Source organism: Lissotriton helveticus, chromosome 6 (genome assembly GCF_964261635.1).
Source record: "Lissotriton helveticus chromosome 6, aLisHel1.1, whole genome shotgun sequence".
Taxonomy (NCBI): domain Eukaryota; kingdom Metazoa; phylum Chordata; class Amphibia; order Caudata; family Salamandridae; genus Lissotriton; species Lissotriton helveticus.
Genome location: NC_136067.1, coordinates 164,212,415 through 164,238,250, shown reverse-complemented (window position 1 = coordinate 164,238,250; position 25,836 = coordinate 164,212,415). Strand labels below are relative to the sequence as shown.

General features: G+C 44.9%; 1 protein-coding gene across 6 annotated transcripts in view; it reads right to left on the bottom strand.

Moving 5' to 3' along the window:
* The window catches only part of C6H8orf74 (chromosome 6 C8orf74 homolog), a 2,015,860-nt gene that overhangs the window by 592,256 nt on the left and 1,397,768 nt on the right, over positions 1 to 25,836 (bottom strand). For 3 of the 6 annotated variants that reach the window (XM_078647559.1, XM_078647557.1, XM_078647556.1), the window contains one exon: positions 16,381 to 16,573. In XM_078647559.1, the coding sequence (XP_078503685.1) occupies positions 16,381 to 16,573 (193 nt within the window). Of the gene's footprint in view, positions 1 to 16,380; positions 16,574 to 22,758; positions 22,878 to 25,836 lie in introns of those variants that run through there. The other 3 variants (XM_078647560.1, XM_078647558.1, XM_078647555.1) reach the window with 3 other exon arrangements.

The following is a 25,836-nucleotide window of genomic DNA, read 5'->3' as shown; positions in this document are numbered from 1 at the left end:
CCAGGTCTTGAGAAGTCTTCTGAAGGTCAAAAGGTCTGCCGCAGGCAGATGAGGAGGTTGTTCCATGTCTTGGCGGTGAGGTGGGAGAATGATTTGCTGCCGGCGGTCACTCTTCGGATGCGGGGGACGGTGGGGAGGGCGCGGACTGCGTAGCGGAGCTGGCGGGTGGGAGTAGAGGCTGAGTCGGCTGTTGAGGTTTGTTGGTCCGGTGTTGTGGAGTGCCTTGTGTGCGTGGGTGAGGAGTTTGAAGGTTATCCTCTTGTTGATAGGGAGCCAGTGTAGGTCTCTCAGGTGGGGAGTGTTGTGGCTGCGGCGAGGGATGTTGAGGATCAGGCTTGCGGAGGCGTTCTGGATGCGTAGAAGCCGTTTCAGGTGTTTGGCCGGGGCTCCTGCGTAGAATGCATTTCCGTAGTCCAGTCTACTGCTGAAGAGGGCCTGGGTGACCGTCCTTCTTGTTGGGTGGGGAGCCACTTGAAGATCCTACAAAGCATGCGGAGGGTGTTGAAACAGGAGGAGGAGACGGCGTTGACCTGCTTCGTCATGGAGAGGGTAGAGTCGAGGATGACCCCCTAGGTTGCGTGCGTGGTGGGTGAGTGTTGGGGGTGTTCCTAGTGCAGTCGGCCACCAGGAGTCGTCCCAGGCCGAGGGGGTGGATCCGAGGATGAGAACCTCCGTCTTGTCGGAGTTCAGCTACAGTCGGCTGTTCCAGTCGGCAACGGCCTTCATTCCTTCGTGGAGGTTGGTTTTGGCGGTGTGGGGGTCCTCGGTGAGGGAGAGGATCAGCTGGGCATCGTCGGCGTAGGAGATGATGTTGAGGTTGTGCCGTCGTGAGACGTGGGTGAGTGGTGCCATGTAGACGTTGAACAAGCCTTGGATAAAACCTGATGTCCCACCCTAGTATATATCTTAATGGGAGGTATCTGGAGCTTGGCGATCCCCTTAGTTTTATCACCATCAAGTATTAATTCTTGTACATAGTCTACAGGTTTGAATGTTGTGTTAAAATCGCCTACAACTATAAGTCGGTGATTCCCCTGAGCAGCCCCAAGAAAGTTGGTTAGTGTTGTTAGTGTGCCGGAAGGCTTATGTGGAGTCTTCAAGCGCTTACAGATGTTAAATAGCATTACTTGGATGTTTCCTTTAAGAGAGGATAGTTATAGCCCGAGTATTTCCTCAGAGCCAAGATTAAGAACCTTTGATTTGTAGGCCAAGGTGTTTTAACCCAAATTAGAAGGCCATCAGCTGGGCGACCAACATTGGACTGCTTTGCTTCAATACTGTATGAGGTGAAGCCCACCCTGTGGACACATTCAACTGCCCATGTTTCCTGGAATATGCTTAAGTAATCCTCCACTAGCTTACACCAATCGGGGTCAGTTGTCTTAGACCTTATGCCTGCAATATTCCAGGATAGGAGCTTAAATTCATGGGGTTCAATTATCGGTTCCTGAATGAGTCCTGTGTTATCAGATACTTCATCGGGCTCAATTTGATGATGGGAATGACTTATCGTGATTGCTTGGTCACACATGGCAGGATTATTGTTGAGGGTCACAGGGGTTTTATCTTGCTGTGAGATGGGTGATTCCTCTATTGCGCTTGTTGGAGGGGGAAGAACTACTGGTAGTCATTCTTGGGAATCTAAACCACTTACAATTTGTAAGATTAGAGTAGCCTGTGAAGTAGCCCTTTGCCGGAGGGTTCCCCCCTCTGTTATCAAGATGCCTATTGTGAGGAAGAAGACGGCTGCCTTACCTCTAGGGCTCATAACGGGAACAAACCTACAGTGATGTCGCAACCACCCAATGCATCTTGGGACTTGAAGGAACTGAGTGCAGGCCAATTATCATCCCCGTGTAACATTTCTTTACAGAGGAGCACCATACTGAACCCGGAAGTTGATACAGAAGACCTGGGAAGTAATCACGAGGAACCAGTGAAAATAGGAGGAACTCTGGAGGCGGGGTCGTGGACGATCGAGAGCGAGGACGGACAAGGAGGGAGAGGAGACACCGAGCATCGACGCGACCCTGGAGAGGACACCGTGGAGTTCCAGACAGAGACGGGACCTGACGCACACCAGGAAGACGACGAGGCGGGGGACCGGTGGACCGAGGAGTGGTGGTATCCGCCGGAGGAGGCTGGAGAGCAGCCGCAACTCAAGGAGAGAGTTGCGGCGGAGCCAGTGAGTGGGGCGGGCACCGGGGACTTGTAAGGGAAGTCGGGAGGTGCGTGAAAGGGGAAGCGGGTAGAAAGCGTGAAATAGAGGTATCTGGTTTGTTCCATTGGGAAGTTTCACCCCGCTAATTTAACCATCGACATAGACTTGTGGAACCTATGTTATATGTTATAGTAGCACTTACAAGGCTGCATGTACTTAGTGAAATTCCCCCCCTCTTTTGGTTTACTTTTCAGGTCAGTACTCGACCACTGAAGTCTACGGAAATCGTTAGATTCCTTCTTTATTTCCTTTCCATAATCCTTTGGTTATTGCCTTCCCTCCCTAACCCGAGCACCTTCTTCTTGACTCAATCTCCCTTCACTTCCGGTGCGGTGACTGGTAAAAGTTTAATTCCAAAACTTTACAGAGTGACTGACGGCTCCATTTGTATTTCTCTTCTATGAGCCTCCGGGGATACACCATCCAGTCCGAAGAGGAGGAGCCGGGAGCATCTTCTATTGTCCGCTCAACAACAAGTAGTTCAGAAGAAGACCAGGAGGAGGGACACTCTGTATCACTGAATATTCCACTTACTGCGAATAAACCATCTTTTGGATCGTATAGACAGCCTCCTCGCCTGTGTGTTAAGCCTGCGCTCCCACACCTATAAAAAAAAAACAGCAGAAGAATAACAATCCCATGGCCCGTCCTCTGATTCGCTAAAGGAGGGTCCCCACCAAGTAAGCAACTAGCTATTAAGGTGGATCTACAGTTAATCACAATGCAATCACCAGTATAGGATTTGCATAGAGGACCCACCCAGCTTACCCGCCTCAGGAACAAGATATTGTGATATCGGTTTGTAAAACTTGTGTTCTGTGAAAGCCAATGACATAATTTATTTTTTGACTGGGTATGGAATTAATTATGTTTTTCCTGCAGCGGGGGAACATTGGTGAGTATTGCCACATAGGGGCAGCACTCGGGTGGAAGGTGAAGGGTCACCTTATCATCTTGGTTGGCTCGATAGGCTAATTCAATATTGAGTGGCTGGTTTGATGTTGTTTGTTATTGTTTGCAACCTACCCGTATCCCATTGGTAATAGTAGTGAGGGTCTTGGTAGAGGGTGAGCATGCTGAGCCCCAGTTCCGAGGGCTCGTGGCCCTGTGTGTTTTTGTAGCACAGAATTGGTAATAGACAGTGGGACAAGATGGCAAATTATCATTCATAAATGAATGGCCCTCTTCAGATTCAAGGTTCCCCCTGTGGATATGACCCCTATCCCTCTCTGACCTTTTGGTGCCTTCCCCTGAGGTCATACCGGAAAACAAGGAATACATTCGAGACATTGTTGATTCTAATTTATCCAGTCTTTCCTGAATGTATGAAAAGTTATTGACAAATGTTTCCTCGATGAGGGATGTAACTGACACCATAATTTGTGAGAACTTGTCCTCAGGGTGGGACGGCGGCATTAAGTTAGAACCATTCGGGGTGGAAGGACTTTGTAATGATTCAGCATGGTCTGTTGGATTTGATGTCAGAGTTTTTTTCATGGATCTAGTCCGTATGCTTCACGTGGGCTCCAAATGTTTGATCCTTCCTTTCTTTTTGCCTGTCAAATCACATACCGATGGGGCTTGGGGTGTTGTACAGTGCAACAGGGATGGAAGAGAAATTTCTGGAGTCCTAGTCAAAACTTAATTAGTTTGACTTTTGTCATTGAGTTCATTAATTGGAGCTTCAAGCGCCGGTCACGGCGGATGGATTGCCCCCCCCCTCCACCCCCCCCCCCACAGAAAGCTGCCGTTCTGCTACTTGTATCTCCATGTCAATGGCCTTAGCGGCCCGGAGAAGAAAGCAATCAAGTGTAGAATTAGACAAGTTTTTGGGCGTGGCCACCTTTACCCCTCGAATTTTTGTTGCGGCTGCCATGCTGATGGGAACTTAAGAGTACATACAAGATGAACTTACTTGGGTGAGAGGAACAAACTAGCGATGTTAATGAGTGAGTGTCCAGCGTCCCAAAGCCAAGGGACCGGTTCCTGCCCCGTCTCTTCCTGTCGCTGACGGGCGCAGAAGGGCCTGCCTGTGGCCCCGGCTTCGCCCTGGCACGCCCGCACGCATCCCGCAAGGCGGGTGCCGTGATGTCCTTTTGTTCGCCTCAGGGCGCACACAGCAGCGGCAGCGCTTCCTGGCGCGTGAAGCAGGCCCCCCCCCCCATGAGTGCTAAGGTGGTTTTGCGGCAAGAGTTGGCTCGAGTTGACCCATTTGTGGTGTCAAACCTCCGGTCCATCAATGTTGGCTCAAAATCAAATAAAGGACTCCGTCAACCACAACGAGCGACAAATGACCGGTATGTAACTTTTTCTTGGCTTTTTTTGTCCTAAAGATTAATAAATGTATACATCCGGTCCCCACAATTGGATTTTAGTCATTTTGGAGTCATTGTTTTTGTTAAATGTTTTTCTATTTAAAAAAAAAAATATTGTCTGTGGGATTTTTTGTGTGTTATGCCTTGAATGTTTAATTGCATTTCGTACTGATAAATACATTACACACTTTTCCTTATGTTAAGCCTGTCAGCTCTGTGCATGGCTACCAGAGGGTGAGGCTAGGTTTATTTATTGAACTTGTGTATTGGATTTAACAGGATCTTGGACTAATTAGTTAGGAAGAACTCGCATATTCCCCAACTAATACCCTATTTTCTTAAACACAGGATTGGGACTTTTCTTTTGCCCCTTGAACCGGCTAGCCACACCTTAGTATTTCACCAAGCTGCTTACATGGAAACTGATGAAAGTACATGTGCACAATATGATTTATATGTACCAGGTCAAGAGTGCCTTGCATTCTGATGTATCAGTGGTTGTGACCATCAAACAAAGCTTAGACTTTACACTTAGCTGGGAGAAGTCAGAGTCTGAACCCACTCAGAGGATACTTTTCCTGAGCTTTACAGTGGGCTCCGTAGTGGCAACATTGAGCCTCCAAGAGACCAAAATCATTATGAACAAGAGGGAGTGTGGGTAAGGATGGTGCAAATTCTGCCTGATCCACTCAAGCTGTTTTTCTGGGAACCAAAAACACTCTCCAGAGGTTGAAGCTTCTACATCTCAGGAAGAGCCTCTCTTTTGTGGAGGAACTGTACCTGCTGGAGAAGGCCCTTTGGTGGCTGGAACACATGTCTGAAAGGAATAGCAAGGGTCATAATTGCGTCTGATGTCAGAGGGTCAGGCTGTTATGCCTTTCGCAGGCCTTTCATGTCAATAAGCCAGTTGTCAATAGACAAGTTCTCATTTCATATAAAACGTCTAGAGGTTCATTCACAGTAAAATGTCTTACCCCATACAAAGTCCAGTGTTGCATTTTCCTTCATATGGGCAATGTATCATCAGCTATATATATATGTATAAAGCATCTTTAGGGAAACCATTCAAAAACTTTGGAGAATCTTGCCTTTTAATCGTGACACTTTACACAGAAAAAACAAGTTACTTACCTTCGGTTATGCTTTTTCTGATGGATACAGTATCCGCCTGTGGATTCCTCACCTTATGAATATCCCCTGCGCCAGCATTCCGCGGAAACTTTTTTCCTAGCTCTGCACGCCGACGAGGACGTCACAATGCCACGGCTCAGCTCGCGAATCCGCATGATGTCACTGCAGCCATAAGAGAGCCTCATCGGCGTGATGACGTCAGTTCCACCCATTTTTTCCGTGCCTCAGAGGCGAAAGGGTGAACCGACAACAGATTCAGAGTATACACAGTACACAATATTCAACATAGTGCAAATTCAAAAGGAAAGCCAAAGAGCAAAAGCATTTCCTATAAATCACACAATGCAAAATGATACATCAACTATAAACAATCATCTTAAACAAAAACACCTATAAGGTATACAAGGGTGGACATCTGGGAGGAGGGTGGGTCAGTGAGGAATCCACAGGTAGATACTGTATCCACCAGAAAAAGCGTTACCAAAGGTAAGTAACTTGTTCTTCTGATGGATACATCTGCCTGTGGATTCCTCACCTTAGAAATAGATTCCCACAGCAGTCCTACTGAGGGTGTCCACCCTTTTATACCAAAAAGTCCTGTAGGACAGAGCGCGCAAAGTGGCCCTTCCTCCTCACTTCGGAATCCAAGCAATAATGATTTTTCGAAAGTGTGGAGGGAGGCCCAAGTTAATGCCTTACAAATGTCCACTACAGGTACACCTCTGGCCAAAGCAGAAGTTTATGATTTTGCTCTGGTAGAATGAGTCCTAAAACCTTCTGGAGGTTCCTTACCAGCCAGGGCGTAGCAGATCTTGATGCACAAGATGATCCACCTGGATAAAGGGCGCTTGTGCACAGCCTTGCCCTTCATGCGTCCAACGAAGATCACAAAGAGCTGATCGTCCACTCGCAAGTCCTTAGTTCTGTCAAATAAAAGCTCACCGCTCTGTTAGGATCCAGGCTGTGAAGTCTCCCCTCTTCCTTGGAAGGGTGAGGGGGGAGGATAGAATACAGGAAGAATTATGGACTGCCATAGATGAAAGGGAGTAAGTACCTTAGGCAGAAAAGCAGCCCTGGTCCTAAGGACCATCCTTTTGGTATGTATGGATAAAAACGAGGGTTTTGAACTCAGAGCCTGAAGCTTACTCACCCTCTTTGCTGAGGTAATAGCCACAAGAAAGACAGTCTTAAAAGACAAAAGCCTCAAAGGAAACGATGTAAGGGTTCAAACGGGAAACCCATCAAGAAAGTTAAAACAAGGTTCAAATCCCATTGAGGCATAACAAAAGGCATAGGTGGAAATCTATTAGTGAGACCTTTAATAAACCTCAAAACAATGGGAGATTTAAATAAAGACGGATGATCTGCAAACAAAGAAAGGCCAAAAGAGCCGACAAATATCCCTTTACTGTGGCCACAGCACATCCCTGCTGAGCCAAGAAAAGTGAAAACTGAAGAACATTTGACAAGTTGGCCTTTTAAAGGATCAATGGATCTCTCACCACACCATTTAACAAATCTATAAGAGTAAATAAACTTAGTGGAGTGTCGCCGGGACGATAAGATAACATCCACTACATCCGGCGGGAGAGAGAAGGAACTCAGGTTGCCCCTTTCAATCTCCAGGCATGAAGGTACAAGCTCTGGAGGTGGGGTGAGAACCTGCCCCTGCGACTGCAAGAGGAGGTATGCCCCGAGAGGGAGACGGAACAGCGGGTGCGATGAGAGGTGACGTAGATCTGTGTACCACACCCTTCCTGGCCAATCTGGGGCGATCAATATAACTTGGGCCCGGTCTTGGCAAATCTTCTTAAGAACCCAAGGAATCAAGGGTATGAGAGGAAACGTGTAAAGGAGTTGTGAGCTCCAACTCAAATGAAATGCATCCCCCAACGCTCCCTGCACCAGATACTGAAGACTGCAGAAAAAAGGGCAGTGCGCGTTCTCGTGAGTGGCAAACAGGTCTAATCAAGGAGTACCCCACATCTGAAAGATGTGATGAACCACCTCCGGATGAAGCCTCAACTGGTGATCGGCCGAGTAAGCAGGCTGAGACTGTCCGCATGAACCTTTAGCACACCGGCTAGATGATTTGCAAGCACACAAACCTGATGGTTCTGTGCCCAGGACCAGAGTAGCAGAGCTTCTCCACAGAGACGATACGACCCTACCCCTCCCTGTTTGTTGATGTCCCACATCGCGGTAGTGTTGTCCATCAGGACCTGAACCGACTGACCATGAAGGAAAGGAAGGAAAGTCTTTAGTGCTAAACGAATAGCCGGCAATTCCAGAAGGTTGATGTGTAGCAACCTTTCCTCTGGAGACCAAAGACCTTTGGCCTCCAGATCCTTCAGTTGAGCACCCCACCCCAGAGTGGAGGCATCCGTGATCACTGTGGCTACTGGAGGAGAAGACTAAAAGGGCTCTCCTTGAGCCAGGTTGCCCTGCACACTCCACCAAGTCAGCTCCGCTGCAGCTTCTCTGGAGATCCTGACTGTCTCCCTGAGATCTCTGTTGTGTTGATACCACTGCCTGCGAAGGCACCACTGGAGTGCCCTCATGTGCCAGCGTGCATGACTGACCAACAGTATGCAAGAAGCGAACAGACCGTGCAGGCAAAGGACCTTCAGGACCGGAACAACCGCTCCATTGTGATACAAAGGAATCATCACCTGAATGTCGAGAATTCTTTGCCGAGGAGGAAAAGCTCAACACACAGTAGTATCCAGTACCGCCCCTATGAACAGGCTTCGCTGAGAGGGCACCAGGTGAGATTTGGGCATATTTATTGAAAAGCCCAAGTTGAACAACAGATGAGTTGTTAGAAGCAGATGATGAAGCACCATCTCTGGCGACTAAGCTTTTAGCAGCCAGTCGTCCAGATAAGGGAACACTGGAATCCCTGACCTTCTGAGATGAGCCGCCACCACTGCCATCACCTTTATGAAGACTCAAGGAGCAGTAGTAAGACCAAATGGCAGGACCGCAAACTGGTAGTGCTGTGACCCCACCGGAAAATGGAGATACTTCCTGTGCAACTTCAGGATGGGAATCTGAAAATACGCATCCTTTAAATCGATCGAAACCATCCAGTCCGGCCGTAGCTCTGCTGTCTTTAAACCTTTGAAGGGCAGAATCTTCCTTCCCCCCAAAAAGCTTAGACCCATCAAAAGGCAAATCAACCAGAGTAGCTTGAACATCCGGGGAAAAACCAGAGGATTTAAGCCAAGCTTGCCTCCTCGTAGCAATGGAAGAAGCCATTACTCTGGCCACTGAATCGGCCTTATCCAGGCTAGATTGAATAACCTGTCTAGCAGTAGCCTGAGCATCTGTAAAATCCTCCATAAAATTCCCCCGCTCTTCATCGGGTAACTTGGGTGCCAATTGCTTAGCGGAGTCCATCAAGGCATGAATATAACGGCCCAACAAACAGGTAGCATTGATAGATTTAAGAGCCATGCTTGATGATGAAAAGACTTTCTTAGCCGACTGGTCCAGTTTTTTTAGAGTCCCTGTCAGCAGGAGCCTGGAGAAAAGACCCCGAAGACTGTTTAGAGCAGGACGCCTGCACCACCAAACTTTCTGGTGAAGGATGAGAAGACAGAAAGAGAGGATCACCTGGAGCAGATCTATACCTTCTTGCCACCGATTTAGACACAGCAGGAGAAGAGAGTGGTTTCCGCCAAACCTCTAGAATAGGCTCAGTCAAGGCTTCATTAAAAGAAAACCGTTACGCGACGATGGCACGGAAAAAAGGGAACTGACGTCATCACGCCGACGAGGCTCTCTTATTTTTTTTTCTTCACTTTTTCTTTTTTTTTGTCCTCATATTCGCCCTTGGTGACCAAATAGTAGTGCGTGGAGATGGACATACTGTCACAGATAAACTGGTAGGGGCACTAGATGGTGGTGGGAAGTGAGTCACCCCGCAGTAAAAGTTACCAACCTCCAACAACACAGCTTTGGAACAACCGACAGGGAAGTATGCTGCAATGAGATACCCAATCCTATATCGAGCCCGCCCTATTGGGTATACAAACGTGTAAACAGGTGTCAAGCAGCGTAATCATTGGACCTTGGGGGAAACCCCCCCCCCAAAAAACAAACATGGCGGAGTACATATTACCAGTTTAGTAAAAGCCAGAAGTTTCTCTTGTCTGAATGACCCGATCTTAATAGGTCCATCTTGGATGTTTTTAACACTGAGGTGCGCCCGTCTAGCAAAGTAGGAGGTAACGGGTCTTTCCATTTCCTACATATCTCCCTCCTGGCCAGCAAGATTCCATAGAAAAGTAGATTTTTAGCTCGACCCTCAGTTTCTGGTGCAATCCCAAAAATAACAAGAGCGGGACATAAGATCTGGGATCCCAAGGCAGTGGTGAGTGATGAACAAATCGCATTCCAGAAGGGGGATAGGAGTGGGCAATCAAAAAACATGTGCAGGTCAGAAGCAGCTGTCAGACCACATTTGGGACATGCCACAGCGGCATTTTTCAAAAACTTTGACAATCTTTGTGGCGAATAGTAGGCCCTATGCAGGGTGAAAAGATGATTTTGGCGTAGCCAAGAGGGTTTCACTATATTCCACATGATCTTAAAAGACTCAAGCCACAGATTCTCCACACTATGATTGATAATATGCAAAGCCCACAACAAATCAGGCAAATGGAATTCACTCTCGACCTCATCCAATAAAAGATTATACCAGAATGAGACCTCTTTCTTAGTTGGAGGCTTATCTATTAAGAGGGATACCATGTTACTGTCCCCCCCCAACAAAAATCTACCCTTAACAGAAATCTGTGAGTGTGCCCAGCTTTGCATTTGCAGGTACTTAAACCTAGAAAGACCTTCCCCTATTTTGGAACTCAGCACCTCCCACGGGAGTAAGCGACCATCCGCAAAAAGGTCCCCCCAGACCTCCATTCCTGCCTCTCTCAGCGGCGCTGCGAGACTATTAAGAAGCCAACTCGGGGACCCGGGTGAATTCCATAACGGAGCCCTACAGAATAATAGTCGATTTTAATGGAACATGTAAGTTTCACCCATGTCTTCAATGTTTCCCGTAACACCATCAATTTTACTTTTTTTTTAAACTTGGGGTCACCAAACTTAAACAAAAATTCGTGGTCAGCTAACTTTTCCCCTCTAAGCAGTGCCGCAAACATATACCCACAGCCAGAGTTTATAGGAGATTTTAAGAGCATCCTAGCATGGGAGAGTTGAAAAGCCCACCCGTAAAGTTGTAGATCAGGCGCAGCCAAACCACCCTTTTCTCTACGGCGCCTGATCTTCTTCCAGGCTATTCTGGGAGTACGGTTGTTCCAGATGAAAGAGCTTATGTCACTTTGGAGTTTGGCTATCATCGAGGGTTCAAAAAAAAGAGGAATTGTATTAAATAAGAAAGTAACCTTTGGGAGAATGGTCATTTTAGTTAAGTTAGATCTACCCAATAGTGATATCGGGAGCGATGACCATGAATTCATTAACCTACGACACTCCTTGGCAACAAGCGAGAAATTTGATGGAACTATTTTATTTATATCATTATATATATTTAGGCCCAAGTAGCGCAGGACTGGACTCAGCTGAACCCTTGCCACTGGCTCAGGATCATTCCAAACCATTATGTCCGTCTTTGTGGCATTGACTTCATAGCCAGACACGGATCCGAAATCTCGGGCCAAAGCAATTACTGCGGGAAATGCCGAACGGAGTTCTGAGGTAAAAATGAGAACGTCATCTGCGTACAAGGCAGCTTTCCTCTCCCATCCTTCATAAATAAAAGGCTTGATGTTGCAATCGTCACGTATCCATTGAGCAAAAGGCTCAATGTATAGATCGAATAGGAGGGGAGAAAGAGGGCAGCCTTGACGGGTACCCCGCGTTATATTAAAAGGGTTTGACAATTCCCCATTGACAAGTAGAGAGGCAGACGGGTTCTGATACAGAAGCCTAACTGCACGCCTAAATTTCTCACCGATGTTAAATTTCGCCAAGACCTCCGATAGGTAGATCCAATTAACCCTATCGAAGGCCTTGGTGGCGTCCAAGGTGAGAACTGCCAGGGGGAGTGATGCCACGGAAGCCATATCGATGGCACCTATGAGATCATAGGTCAACTCATACAGCTGGCAACCCCTTACAAACCCCTTTTGATCTACGTGCAAGATATCTGTTGCCACTGCCCCCAACCTGTTTGCCAACACGGACGTGAAGATTTTATAGTCTGTGTTTAAGATGGAAATTGGTCTGTAAGACCCGCAACAGGTTGCAGATTTTCCTGGTTTTAGTATCAGAGTTATCGAGGCATTATTCCAAGAAGCAGGAGGAGGCATTCCGTCTTGAAGAATCTTATTAAACAGCTCAGTTAAGAAGGGGAGGATTGTTGAAATCAGGGCCGTATAGATTTCTGACGGCAACCCGTCTGGGCCTGATGCTCTACCCTTTTTACTGCTGATAATTGCCAGTCTTACTTCTTCCTGAGAGATAGGATCTTCGAGCACGGTGCTTTGTTCTGATGACAATGCAGGAAGAGGAATTCCAGCTAGCCAATCTACAACTTGTTTGGTCTCAATATTTTTATCCTCCCAATATATTTCACTAAAAAAATCACGGAACGTGCCCCTAATGTCTACATCCAAAGAGTATGTTATGCCGCCAGAAATGATTGAATCAATGTTGTTTCTGATCTGCTCGGTCTTTGTCTTCCAAGCGAGCAGCTTTCCAGCCCCCTTCCCATACTCAAAATGTGCCAATTTGCTGGCTTCCCATCTCTCTAAGACCCTGGCATTCAAAACTGATCCCAATTCCCCTTTTAGAGACCACTTTATTTTGCCACTCCTGTACCGTGGTGGAAGGGACTTCCGGGTGCATAGCTATTTCTGTTTGTATTCTAGTCATCTCGGATTTCAGAGAAGCCACTTCTTCCCTGTATCTCTTGTTCTTATATACAGCTTTGTTGGTTATATAGCCCCTTAAAAATGCTTTTAAGGAATCCCAAACGCCCCCAGGAGAGGCAGTTCCAATATTTTCTTCAAAAAAGTGTTGCACCTCCACATTCAGAGCATTGATAAAATCCGACGAGGAGAGCAATGAGCGATCAAGAGACCAGTTTCTTAAACGACTCTTAGGAAAACCCTCCAACTCAACATAATTTGCTGCATGGTCTAACAAGTGAAAGGGTAAGTGGGAAGCCAATTTAACCAAGTTAAGTAATGATTGACTATTCAAAATAAAGTCAATACGTGACTGGTGATGGTATCTGTAATTACGAAATGTAACACCTCTTTGCCCCCCATGTAATGTTCTCCAAATGTCATTATACCCTAACTGCTTCATGTTATCCAGCAGGTAAGACCTGGTTTTAGATGGAATTTTGGCTCTATTGGAAGGGGATTTATCCACAAGAGGATCCAAAACTATGTTAAAATCCCCTGCAAGGATAACCGGCTCGGGAAATGACGAGGCTCTCTTATGGATCCGGTGACATCATGCGGAGTCGCGAATGGAGCCGTAGCATTGTGACGTCCTCGTCGGCGTGCAGACCTAGGAAAAACTTTCCGGAGAATGCTGGCGCAGGTGATATTCATAAGGTGAGGAATCCCCAGGCAGATGTATCCATCAGAAACACAGTTATACATTTGGCAGAGTACTACCAAACAAGGTGACCAGAGTAGCGGTTTAGCATTCCTACTTTCTGCCAGAGTCCAGCGATGGCCTGCCTGAATGCGATGTATTAAAAAAGAACTCAGAAGACACAATGAGCCCCTTTCAGTATGTTCTCTTGAAATCACAGCTGAGATGCCATTATTCAGTTGCAGACTGAACCCCAGAAGAAGAGGTGGTGGATATATTCCAGAAGAAGTGAATGGAAAGGACCAATTATCCCATTCTGCAATCTAAGACGATTCTGGGTATAGCTCCCGAGGCTCAGAAGTAAAGTTGGAATTTTAGCCTAGTGTCACTAGAGAAGTCACATGCCTGATTTTCAGCGCTTTCCGGGAGGGTTCTTAGGATTTCTCCAGTTTGTCGTCCACATCCAATTTGAGTAGCATCATTTAACGAGGCCAGGCCTTCTGCAGCTCGTGGTATAGCAAGATTTTCAGGTGTATTAGCAAGCTCCTAGACTCCAAAAATGTGCAATGCAATGTTGATGTCCTAGGCTTCAGGAAACAATAAAATATAAGGCCAGCGGTATATATGGAGTGGTGTGCTTGTAAAGATCTTGGATCAAGTGGAGCAGTTAACGTGTACATGATAAATTATCTGTTCCTGTTTCCTGAAGAATGTAAGACATACAAGACTGTAAACTCGATCAGGTTGGCTATCCCAGCAAAACATGCACTGGTGAAAGGTGCACCACCATTCATTGGTCTCTAGGTGGCATAAAGGCATTTTGTGGTTTGTCCATCTTAGTGAATGTCTCATTGCTTGTGGGATGTGAACATGGTCATGCCAATGTTCCACGATTTTGGTGCCTATCTATCACTTAAGGACCACTCACGTAGGACACTTTTGAGTCCGATCTCTTTCAAGCTTGTTTCAGATGTTAGGGCCCTGCAACCTGAATACACTTTTACACCAGTCGTTACCATGTTTACTTTATCCAGAAGGATGAAAAAACTCCTACTGGATCTGTCTTTTATCCTGCTCTTCTTGACCAGACCAAGCTTTGTGCTAGCGGGTGTCTTCAAGGACATGAGGTTACAAAAGAGGTGACGACTACATCTACCAGATAATTGTTGTTCTTCTTGAGCCAACCCTTTTCAGCTCTTTGCTCCTTGAGAAGTCAGGTGACTGGGACCAAACCACCTATGTATGGGCCAACTTGCACAGGGCGCCATGACTATGTCGTCGCTCCTGCAGGGTGGTAGGGTGGGGACATACATGAATGATCTAGAGCAATGCTTCCCATACTTTTCAGAACCACGACCGACGTTTTAGAATGACAAACGTTTGGGACCCATCTAATAGACATGAGGTGGGCAATTTTTTTATGTAACTAAAGCATCGCATGGCAGCGTCCTTTACAGACAGCACATTTTCCATTGAAATGGCTACTAAATTTGAACAGACAATCAGTTTTACTGATAAAAAAGTATTTCACACAAATTATAACGTGTGAAAATCAGGTTTCAGTCAGTATTTATTATTTGTGCATCCTCAAATAAAGTGTCTTGATTTGTCCTGATCCTATTCAAATCTTTGTTCTATAACACCTCAGAATCACAAAAAATGTTCTCATGTTTTCTTTCCTAACTGCTGAATGTGTCTACTTTATTTGTAGGTATTTACAATTACATCCATACAGCCTTTACGCTCACTCTTGAGTACCCCAGCTAGATTGTAACATGATTCACTTTACTTTTCTTTCTTTGACTACAGAGTGAGAGGAGTTTGTAAACACCATTCCTTATGTTAAAATTATAAGCAGCAATTTGTCAGAACACACAGCCTGACATTTGAACTCTGTCTTTGAAGCACATCACAGTTTGATAAACACTGGTCTAAAGTACACATTTAAGACCTTTCATTTTAAGCCATTGAAAGACTACTTCACTAGCTGTAAAAAGGCTTTAAAATCAGCTTAATTCTTGCCTCTGACATTGAAACAGAATATAAATATTCATATATATTAAGACAGGAGTTGCACTTCGTTAAAATGCTCGAAGGTGAGGATTAGCCCGCCCATATATATTTTCTAAATAAATAGTTGTAAAACATTTATACCATTCCATTGTGTTGGCTTTGTGTGTGTGTGTGTGTGTGTGTGTGTGTTGTGATTTCCTTGATGCTATTGATTTCACTTCGTTGATAGTCTAATATATGTCATGTCATTGTTCGGGACAGGTGTTGAGCAGAAGCAAAACTTGTGGGGAATGGCACAGCATTTCTGGCTAAAATAGAAACTACATTTGCTATCACAAAGAAAAAGGTGGCTTCTTTTCTGTTGTTTGGATCACCACAGAACCTAAACCCGATTGGAGCTCTGGATCACATGGTATGTGGTAGTATTTTCTGTTAATGTTTCTGAGTACTGAAGCTCTCAGACTAGTGTGTGTTGATGCTAACCAAGAACGTTACATTTAATCCTTGCCACCATGTCCTTAATAGAATCATAACTTTAAATTGCAATAGATTGAAGATTTACATTGTTATTCCATATATACAGTGACGGCCTTAGAGAGTGCTTTCTGTGAACCTGTTTGTTCAGCCTGATTTGAACTCACATTGTTTGATTAATTTAATATTGTTCGACGAATCCTGACAGTAACGGTTTCTGGTCAATATCAAACAGGTATAGTGATCTAGAGTTAAATAATCTTATTACATCAAAGGTAGAAATTATAGGAGGCTGGGGCAGCAAAGAAAATCTGTCCAATACATACAAGATTTAAAAAAAAAAGAAGAAGAGTAAGCACTCTCTCCAGCAGGGTACAATTAAAGCATGCTACTATATAAATAGGCTGTAGTCCTATTTCTTTAACAAAAAAGGACTTACGGTGCAGGATACCTAAAAAGGCACTAGCGCATGCACAGTCCACAAGAACACTGAATCACTTCACCACAATAGTTCTGCATATTCTTCAGTGTAGTAAATCTTATTTCCTATCTTAGAGTCTAGATTTTCCAATTAGTTGTAAATCTGAAAATACGAGATTGTTGAGAACAGTAAAATATAATGGCTGTATAATTAAAATATTAAACTACCTTTAATTTCATGACACAACTTTTGGGATAATCTACCAGCCACTGCCACTGCAGACCATGGAAGTCCTTTCTTCGCTGCAAAGGCGATACTTTCGTAAATAACATCGAGGAGAATGCTCTGCCTTAAATTTCTAGATTCATCAAAGTTTTTCCATTTTAGCAACTTTTTTAGATGCTGCCGACCGTCAACCATCTGCGAAAATAAGCATGAAACAATGAATTTAAAATAACTCAGTTATTTATTTGTATTCAAGCAATGCCCTTGCCCACACATACACTTAATATTCATAAATGAAAACCTATTGAAGTTTCCCATGTAATAAAAGTTTTACAAAGAAGAAGATCCCTAGGTTAATGTGGATCTAAAATTTCTGAGCATTCATAGTTTTATTCAAAGCAAAGGGGTTTACAGTATCCAGTGAACACAGGGCAAGGGGGGTTGTATCCATTTTTGATCCCAAATGAGCATCCAATGTATTACCAAACTGTGTAAATGATGGGAGGCTCTATTGCAAATTGCAAGTAGTTTGAGGCTAGGACATTTATGATGAGACTGGCACTAAGCAAAATTACAAATGTGGTACATCTTCAAGAAGTCTCTAGCTAAGGGGCAGTTCTATCTGTGTGATAATGCTTCTGAGTGTACAGTCTCATAGTGTGCTTAAGCAAAGACAAGAGTTAGGGTGGTAGCTTGCCTATATGACCCAGACCTACAAGTAGGTGAGTGATTGGAAAACGACAGACGCCTGCACTTTTTCAAACTCCGACCACCATTTCAAGTTCTGTGGCAAGACTTCTTGAATGGATACAATTTTGGCCAGGGCTGACAATGTGTCAGTGACATTACCATTGGTTTTACCATCTTGTGGTGAAGATAGTCTATCCTGAATATCATTCTATGGTTCAGCAGATCCAGTTAGCTTATAAGAAGGATGGGAAGGAGCCTACCAAGTTCGAGCTACATCCTTTTCCTTAATTTGGGGTCATTTTAAGTTCCAGTGAAGCAGAGCCCCCTGGAAATCTTTGTGCTAAAAGTCTCACGTGAGGTATGTGAGCCTGCCTATCGGTGTTGCTCTGGGTGGCATTGACCTTTTGCCATGCACCTGGGACTCAGCTGTGGTGAAATGTTAAGAGTATGTACATGAGTCCTAACACTACCCAGTGTCCTTAACACACGTGGGGAAACCACTCAATTGCTAACTTGTGCGTGCCTTGGTAACAGAAGGGTAGAAGGGAACTGCTTTTCTTAGTAGATGGGAACTGTTTTGCAAAGTATGGTGTAAAATTACATTTGAATTAATAGTTGAATGTCAAATAACTGAAAATCTTTTTGGAGAAATTCCTTGTAGGAATATGACGGCTGTTAACGGAAGTAACTAGAACTTTACTGTTATAAAATTCATACACAGTTTTCCTTCTTTGTTCTTTGGTACGTCAATTAAAATCTTGCAGCCTAGATAAAGATAATCCTTCTGATATATTTGGGAGGGTAGGACCGTGGCCGACAAGATGGCTGTCAACGTGTAATTTGCAGTCTCCCGTCTGGCACTGAGCATCCGTCTATCCTGCTGCAATGGAGCCATCTGTCCATCTAACACAGTTAGTGCATTTCTAAACGATTGGCGACATTTTAAGATATTTTTCTGATGTTTCTCACCATCTAGGGAAGGAGAAACCTTTGCAGGAAAGGCGGACCTCTCCACCACCAACAATGACCAGCGTTGATGGAGTTAAGATGCACAAGAATAGAAACAGGTTAAAACTGGAGGTGAGGCAGCATGCTGTAGCAGGCGCTGTAGCTGATGTAGCACAACGCTGTCCTGAAATGTGAGAGGGTGCCATGAAAAAGCACCCTGCAACAAAGACCCCTGGCCTCTTACATGCGCGCTGCACACTCTGTGGCTGTTACCTGAGTGGGCCTCCCCAGCTGTGCTGAAGACAACAGGGGCCTTATTACAGAAGTGCCCCTGGTCCGCAATGGGGTTTGAACCAGCATTGTGGGACTTGGGGTACTTTAGTATTACAAAAGGGGCTGCAAACGCTTGTGTGGGCCCTTCTGTAATACAGATAGTGCTGGTGCACATGTAGCGCCAGAGCTATCATTAGAGGGCGTTCCCTAATTTGCATGGGTAAATGGCCTCATGCAAATGAGGGAATCTCTTTGTCTCTGCGCCCGCGCTGAATTACCAATGTGGGCGCAGAGGCACACATCTTTAAGAGGCACACTGAAAGTGTGCCACAAAAAGGTGGCGCACTTTCAGTGCACCTCTTAAAGGCAGCTCTCGATTAAAGGGGGAACCCTCAGAAACCCCCTCAACATCCCCCTGCAGGCGGGTGCAATCACTCCACATACAGTAGGTGTTTGGAGCATGGTGGTAGGGATCCTTTCTATGGAACTAATACACAGAAAGTGACCCGGTTATTGTGAAAAGAGATACTGAAGTAAAGTAAGTACCACACAGACCCAGATGTAGCTCACTGGATCGAAAAGGGTTTATTACTGCCCCATCCACAGCTTCAGTTTAACTTCTCACTCCCACCCAAATCACCTGTAGTGTTCCAGTACACAGAACTTACAACGCTGCTAGGTAAACTATGGGTTCAGATCTTGAGCCAATACCACACATCTTTCCTTTTACAATGAAGAACAAAAATACATAGACATAAATTACTCCTTGATGCAATGACTCTTATATGCAAGGACTATCCTATGAATATATGACCCTAAAAAGAGAATACAGAATTTTTTTTTTACAAACATTAAGGGGCACATGCATCAAGCTATTTTATATGAACGCAAACAGTGCAATTCGCAAAAATCAACCGTTCGCGATTGCAAAAATGGCCTTTTATAATGTATGAAAGGTTTTTTGATTCGCAATTTAGGTAATCACAATTTTTTGTGATTCCCTAAATTGCGAATGCAAATAGGGAATACCAATTTGCGATTACCTTATGCACATGAAAGAAGCCTTTCCTAAATGCGAACTGTGCATTTAGGAAACGCTAATTAACATCAACTTCAAGTTGATGTTAACCATGTGCATACTTTGAAAAATGCACAAAACTGCATTTTTCAAAGTGCCATGTGGCGCACACATGCCCTTAAGGAATGTGTGTGCCTTACATGTGCACCTTTTTTGTTAGGGGCGCCTCAGGGGGGCCTTAGGCCCCCGGGTACCCTTGCTTTTTTCATTACCTAATTTGCAATTACCAATTAGGTAATAGCAATTTAGGTAATGCAATATCATTCTCACCTATGGGCCTTGAAGCCCATAGGAACAAATGGAGTCGCAATGACAAATAGCGAATCCCTAATTGTGTTTGAGATTCTTAAGAAATCGCAATTAGAACATCGCTATTTCCTGTCTATTTTGTTGCATTGCATTTGCGATTACCAAATAGAGATTTCTAAAAAAATCTCTAATTGGTAATCGCAAAGTGATACTTTCATGCATGTGGCCCTTAATGCTATACCTTATATCAACAAACCCTTCAGGTTAGACAACAACTTCAGGTTCTTACATAGTCTTGTAAAATCTTTCAGAACCTCTTTGGCCTACCATCTTATGACATCACAGTGCCTCTACCTGAATGATGATAATCACACCAACTAGAAGACTTTCCAAGAGATTTTAAACATCCTTCACAATCATTAGGTTTAGGGTCTAATACAGCATGTTACGTTTTATGAACTTTCAAAAGTACCACTTTACTGAGATTCCAAATTTAACCATCCTCTGTTTTGATGGCATTCCTGAAAAGTTTAATAACCTTCCTCTGTTCAGCAAACCTTTTATTCTGGCTGGGCTCATACTGGAGCTTTGTCACCCAATCCTGGAGCTTTATTTTCACCCAATCAAACACTACAAAATCCAATACTGTTACCACATGTCTAGCATCAAAATCTTTTTCTACCTTTAACCATCTCCTCACACTCTTTGTTTCTCCAATTGTCGTTCACAGAGACGTGCACCCATCCTTTATTTCAATCCATCCAGCCAGGTACCTCTTTATAATTGAGTTTTCTACCTCTTAAGAGCTCAAACGTGGACTTTCCAGTTGTCATACGAGGGAAGAGTAAATAAGAGACAAGGCTGTTCTGCAGTTCCTTTCTTTCAGTCCAATCCACTGTTCTTAGCCATCTGATATCCCACCCTAAGTGACCTATTGAATCTTTCTACCATCCTATTGGATTCAGGATGGTATAAGGCAGACTTGCGTTTCACCCAAAACAACACCAAAAACTCCTCCACTTCCCTGTAAAAAAACTGCACCCCATTGTCTGTCAGAGTGTTGCTCTGAACCCCTTCTCTTCTGAAAAGTCCTTCTAAATACGAATAAAAGCACTAGAGATTATATCAGATGCACCCTATTTCAGGCAATCTAGAGAACAGATCCACCATGACAAATAAGCAGGGTATAGCTCTCTCCCACTTAATCAGGCCGACCAGGTAAACAGCTATTTCTTGCCATTGGCTCCTCTGCAATTCTCTACAAACCATGGGCACACATCTAGTCTTCAATCAATCAGGGAATTGTAAGCGCGCCACTCACCCGTGAGGGTCTCAAGGCGCTGAGAGGGAGGGTTCCCACAGATCACTTTAGCCGAAGAGAAAGGTCAATCAATCAATCAGGAAATTGTACGTGCGCTACTCACCAGTCTTATGTATCTTGACACTTTCTCTACACTCATAACATATACAAATCTTTCTCTCAGTCTTGATGTCTAAACCCAGCCACCAGAAATTTGATCTAATTCTTTCTTTGGTTTTTCTCACCCCTAAATGTCCTTCATGAGCCATATTGATAATTCTACCCATCATGCTCATAGGAGCAATCAAATGATAGCCCCTGAATAGCAATCCATTGAAAACAGAAGTTAATTCCCAACCAAAACCAGCAAGTTTTTCCAATAAATTAATTTCTAATAGGCCACCCATTTACAATGTATGGAATAATGGACTTCAAAGTGTCTTCTTTAATTCAGATTAACCCTCTTCCTCACTGATGGCCCCATCCATAACAACACAAACACTTTCATCAGATCATATAGTTTCACCCAAATTGTCACACTCACCATCCTGAACATCTGTGACCACTCTGGACAAGCAGTCAGCAGTACAGTTGTGTACTCCTGGAACATATTTAACTGAGAACGTGCATTCTTGTAGCATCACGACCCACTCGCGAATCCTGGCTGAAACACTTCCCAGCCCTTTTTTCACGTGGATCTTGTTTAGAAGTTTATGATCCATTCCCACTGTGAAAGTTTCACACCCAACGGCAGCCGGCATGGCTCGATGGTGGGGGTGGAGGGAATGCGGGGTTCAGGGGGAGGGGGGATGGGGTGTTACGGGTGGTGTCGCTCAGGGGGTGAAAACAAAAAACTTACTTTGAGGCTAGTCTGGTGTCGATGCTCCTGCTCTCCTGTCTCCAACTACAGGAACAGGAAGCAGGCAGCCAGGCACCCTCCCTTAAGCCAATCACAACGCTGCAATGTAGCGTTGTGATTGGTCTGAGCACCGTGACACGGTGCTCAGCCAGGGGCTGGAGTGGTGGGAATGTCCTCCATGCAGGCTGTAATGCAGCCTGCATGGAGAACAGGAAAGTGCGCATGACTGGTTTGGGCAGCCAGAGAGTGCGACGAAACAGTCACTGCGCACTTAGGAGTGGGCAAACCACTCCTCCCCTGTGCTGCTCCCGGAACAGGGCAGCCCCGCCCTCCCCCGCCAAAGCAGCAGGACATGTCCCGAAGAATAACATGATAAAAAATGTAAGTTATCATTTTATATTTCTCTTCTTCACACTGCTTAAAAGCAGTGGGGTGAGCCGCCCCTGCCCCCCCCCCATAAGAAATAATTGCACTTTTTGATCACCCAACACACTACCAAGGCCTCCTTCTAAATAACAGGTAATTGAATTAAGCCCCTCTCATCGCACGCGATGCACATGCAATCGTGTGCTCCTCACCATCATCAATCTGAAGTAGAACCAGGCCCATCCCTTTGTTGCTAGCATCCTTAACCACCTTGGTAAGCCTGTGTGCCTTGAAGGCATTTAGATTGGGAATATTCTGAAGTTTATTTGTTATGGCATCAAACTCCTTTTGACACCCATCACTCCAATTGGAACCCATCCCTTTTCTGCACAAACTCCTCATCTCCTAAGTTTTACTGGACATATTGCTTATGAATTTACTATAAAACTCTGCCATGCCCAAAAAGGACACTACATCACCCTTGTTCTTGGGAAGACAAAACCTAAATATGGTTCCCAGTAATTCAGATTTTAGTTTAACCCCCTCAGGCGAGATTTCAGTCTTTCCAAACAAACATTTTTCAACATTCAACTTCAAGCAGATTTCCATTAACTTACGCAATACAGCAAAAACTCTTCTACTGTGCTCCTCCAAATTGTGTCCATAAATGAGCATATCATCTTGGTAACATTGTACCCCTCCAACTTTCCAAGAACTAAAAGCATTAGCCTCTGGAACACCGAAGCTGCTGACAAGAGGCAGAAAGGCAAAAATGTAAATGCCCCCATAAGTGTTATAAAAGCAGAAAGATCCTATGAACTAGGATATCATTTGATCTGATGATATGCAGATGTGAGATCTTGTGTAGTAAATATCATTTCTGAAATGTTTGGATATGGGAATTTGAATACGAGCCTTTCCTTATTCAAAGACCATAACCCCTTTAGCGCCTTGGACATTATGGTTAAGTCCTTGGCCGTGGCGTTCCTGTGCCAAGGAAAAGGACGTAACCATTACATCCAGAACTTACCCATGTGGGAAGGGCTGGCACTCTCCCCTGTGGAGCACCCACCCACTTGTCCCCAATGGGGATGGCAGCGGAAGCACTTCCGCTGCCACTCCAAACCGCCTTCTGCGATCTGATGACGTTATTTTGTGAGTCCATCTCCAGGGTGGATGGGGGGTTTCCAGGAATACAGACTCAGGAGGAAAGGACTTTCAGGAGGGCTGCGATCGTAAAGCAGAAATCCACACCACTAGACACCAGGGAGGTTTTTTATTGTAATTTGGTGGAGCTACCACTTAGGCAAGGGACGCTCCCGGGGGCATATATGATCTGTATTTTGTACTCCCTGGAGGCTGATTCGGCCATTTTTCAACCGATCTGACCCCCTTCCCCCCGGGGGATCGAAACGCACTAGGCCCCAGGGAATTAATTTACATATATGTATATGGGAGCGACCCCTTGGGGTAGGGTCGCTACCCTGAAGGCAACATGTTTTTCTGTTTTTCGGCCCTCCCTAGGGCTAGATCAGCCATTTTTTTGGGGCGATCTAGGCCCCAGGAGCTGGAAACCCGCTAGAAGCCAGGGATTTCAGGATTTTTATGATTACGGGGAGCGACACCTTTGGCAAGAGTTGCTCCCTTTTTCCCTTTTAGGGCTTAATAAGTTGTCAGTTTCTGCCCCCTTGGGAGCAGATCGGCCTTATATATTTAGGTCCATCTGTCCCCAAGGGAGGGCAGAAGCCCCTAGACCACCATTGATTCTTTTTATCTGACACAACATGTTTAGAGGAGTGACCCTTTGAGTAAGGTTTGTCCATTTTGGGGCTTAATATTTTGGAAGGTTCTACCCTTATTGGAGGGGGGGACGTGGGGCAGATCAGCTTTATATTTTTAGTCCCATCTGCCTGGCAAATATTATTTTGGGGAGTGGCCCCTTGCCCAAGGGTTGCTTCCCTTTTTGGGGGGAATATTTTTGACTTTCTCTGCCCCCAGGGGGGCGGATCAGCATTATGTGTAGGCCCATTTGCCCTCAGGTGGGACAGAAGCCACTAGAACACCAGGGAAAGTTTGCGTGTGAAATGTAGTTTGGCTGATGGTCTGAGTGTTTTGGCGTTTGGCTGGCTGTGTGCGGACTGCTGCTTGGCTGGCAGCGAGTATGGCTGGCATTTGGAACATACTGGGCAGACTTCATAGTGTTTGATAATGTTAACTGTTATTTTTTTGTCATCATTTGTGATCGTAATGTTTTATTTCTCCTTATTATTCTAGTGCAAAGGTTTTGTTTTCCTCGTGCTTGCGGTTTTGGCACTTGCAGATCTGCAGTTTTTGTAGTTGCAAGTGTTGGGTAGGAAAAGGTTTTTTACACTGTATACTCCAAATGAGCATCAATGATCTGCATGAATGTGTTTTTGGAAATACTGTAATAATAACCGCCTATTAGCTTCTGTTTGACCGCGTGTGAAATTTTCCTTGTAGTTATGCGCAATGTGTATTGAGTTTCGTTGTGTGTAATTTCTTTTTGTTTTTCTTTTCCAGTGGGATATCGTTGGTGCATGCTGTGCCTGTACAGAGTAGGTGCTGGTGAGTCTAGCTGTTTTTAGCAAGTGAGTGGTATTGTTTTACAGTATATAGGTCTTTGTGTGCTTTGTATTAATTGACTTTACCTTCTAATTGCTATATGCCAGTAGTTGTACTTTATGTTTTATAAATACAAACTTTATTTATTACTTACTTTACACAGTGTTGAGTATTGTTCACTTGTTTGTCAAGTTACTGTTCTTGGTAAGGATTATGGCGAGCTGCAGGATGACCGCTCAGCAGGTTGTTGGTCTGCTTTTCGAGTCTTCCTCTGACGATGATTATAAGACTGACTCTGCAACTGAGGCAGAGGAGAGAATTCTGGCAGTGAATTTTCTGTCCAAGATGAATCATTGCAGTGTGGATGAGGTGCCGCTTTTAGAGGAAGACACTGGTGTGTCTATAGTGCAGCAAGAGGTATCTGGATTGCAACCTGTGGCACAAGGATTCCAACAGGAAGTGCTGGACTCTGGGTTGACCTAAACATTCCCCCCCCCGTTTCGTCCCCTGAGCTGACATTGTGCTGGCAGTGCGTGGCCATAACAGTTTAAAGCCCATTGCCCACTGCCCACAGCCCACAGCCTACAGCCCAGAGCACACAGACTATTGCCTACAGCACGCAGTATCGGTGGCAATGGTTTCTGAGGGGTACAGGTGCGAAGGTGCCATCAAACCACTGTATCGGGAGTGTGGGGGAGTGTATTGGCCAGTAGCATACGGAGGCCCCCTCACAAAGGAGGCTGGTCCAACTATACAGGCCACACACCCCTTTTGGAGACAGTGCAAAGAGCCTAAAGAGCATAACCGAGGACAGGCGTTTGGCCAGGCTTGGCCGGGTTTGGCTCCCTAAAGTAGCGTCAAAAAATATAAAAAAGCAAGTAGCTTCAAATTTGGGTGAAATATTCTGACAAACAACCTGTACCTTCATGGAGGAAAACAACTGTTGCAATAGCCGCCATACAAATATTGGGTATAAAGAAGGAAAACAAACGGAAACAAAAGGAAAAAATGAGGTCAGTGAGACCCAGAAAGCAACTGCACAAAAAACATCAAAACAAGGTACCAAGAAATCTAAGGAGATAGATGACTCTCCCCAAAAAATCAGTTCAATG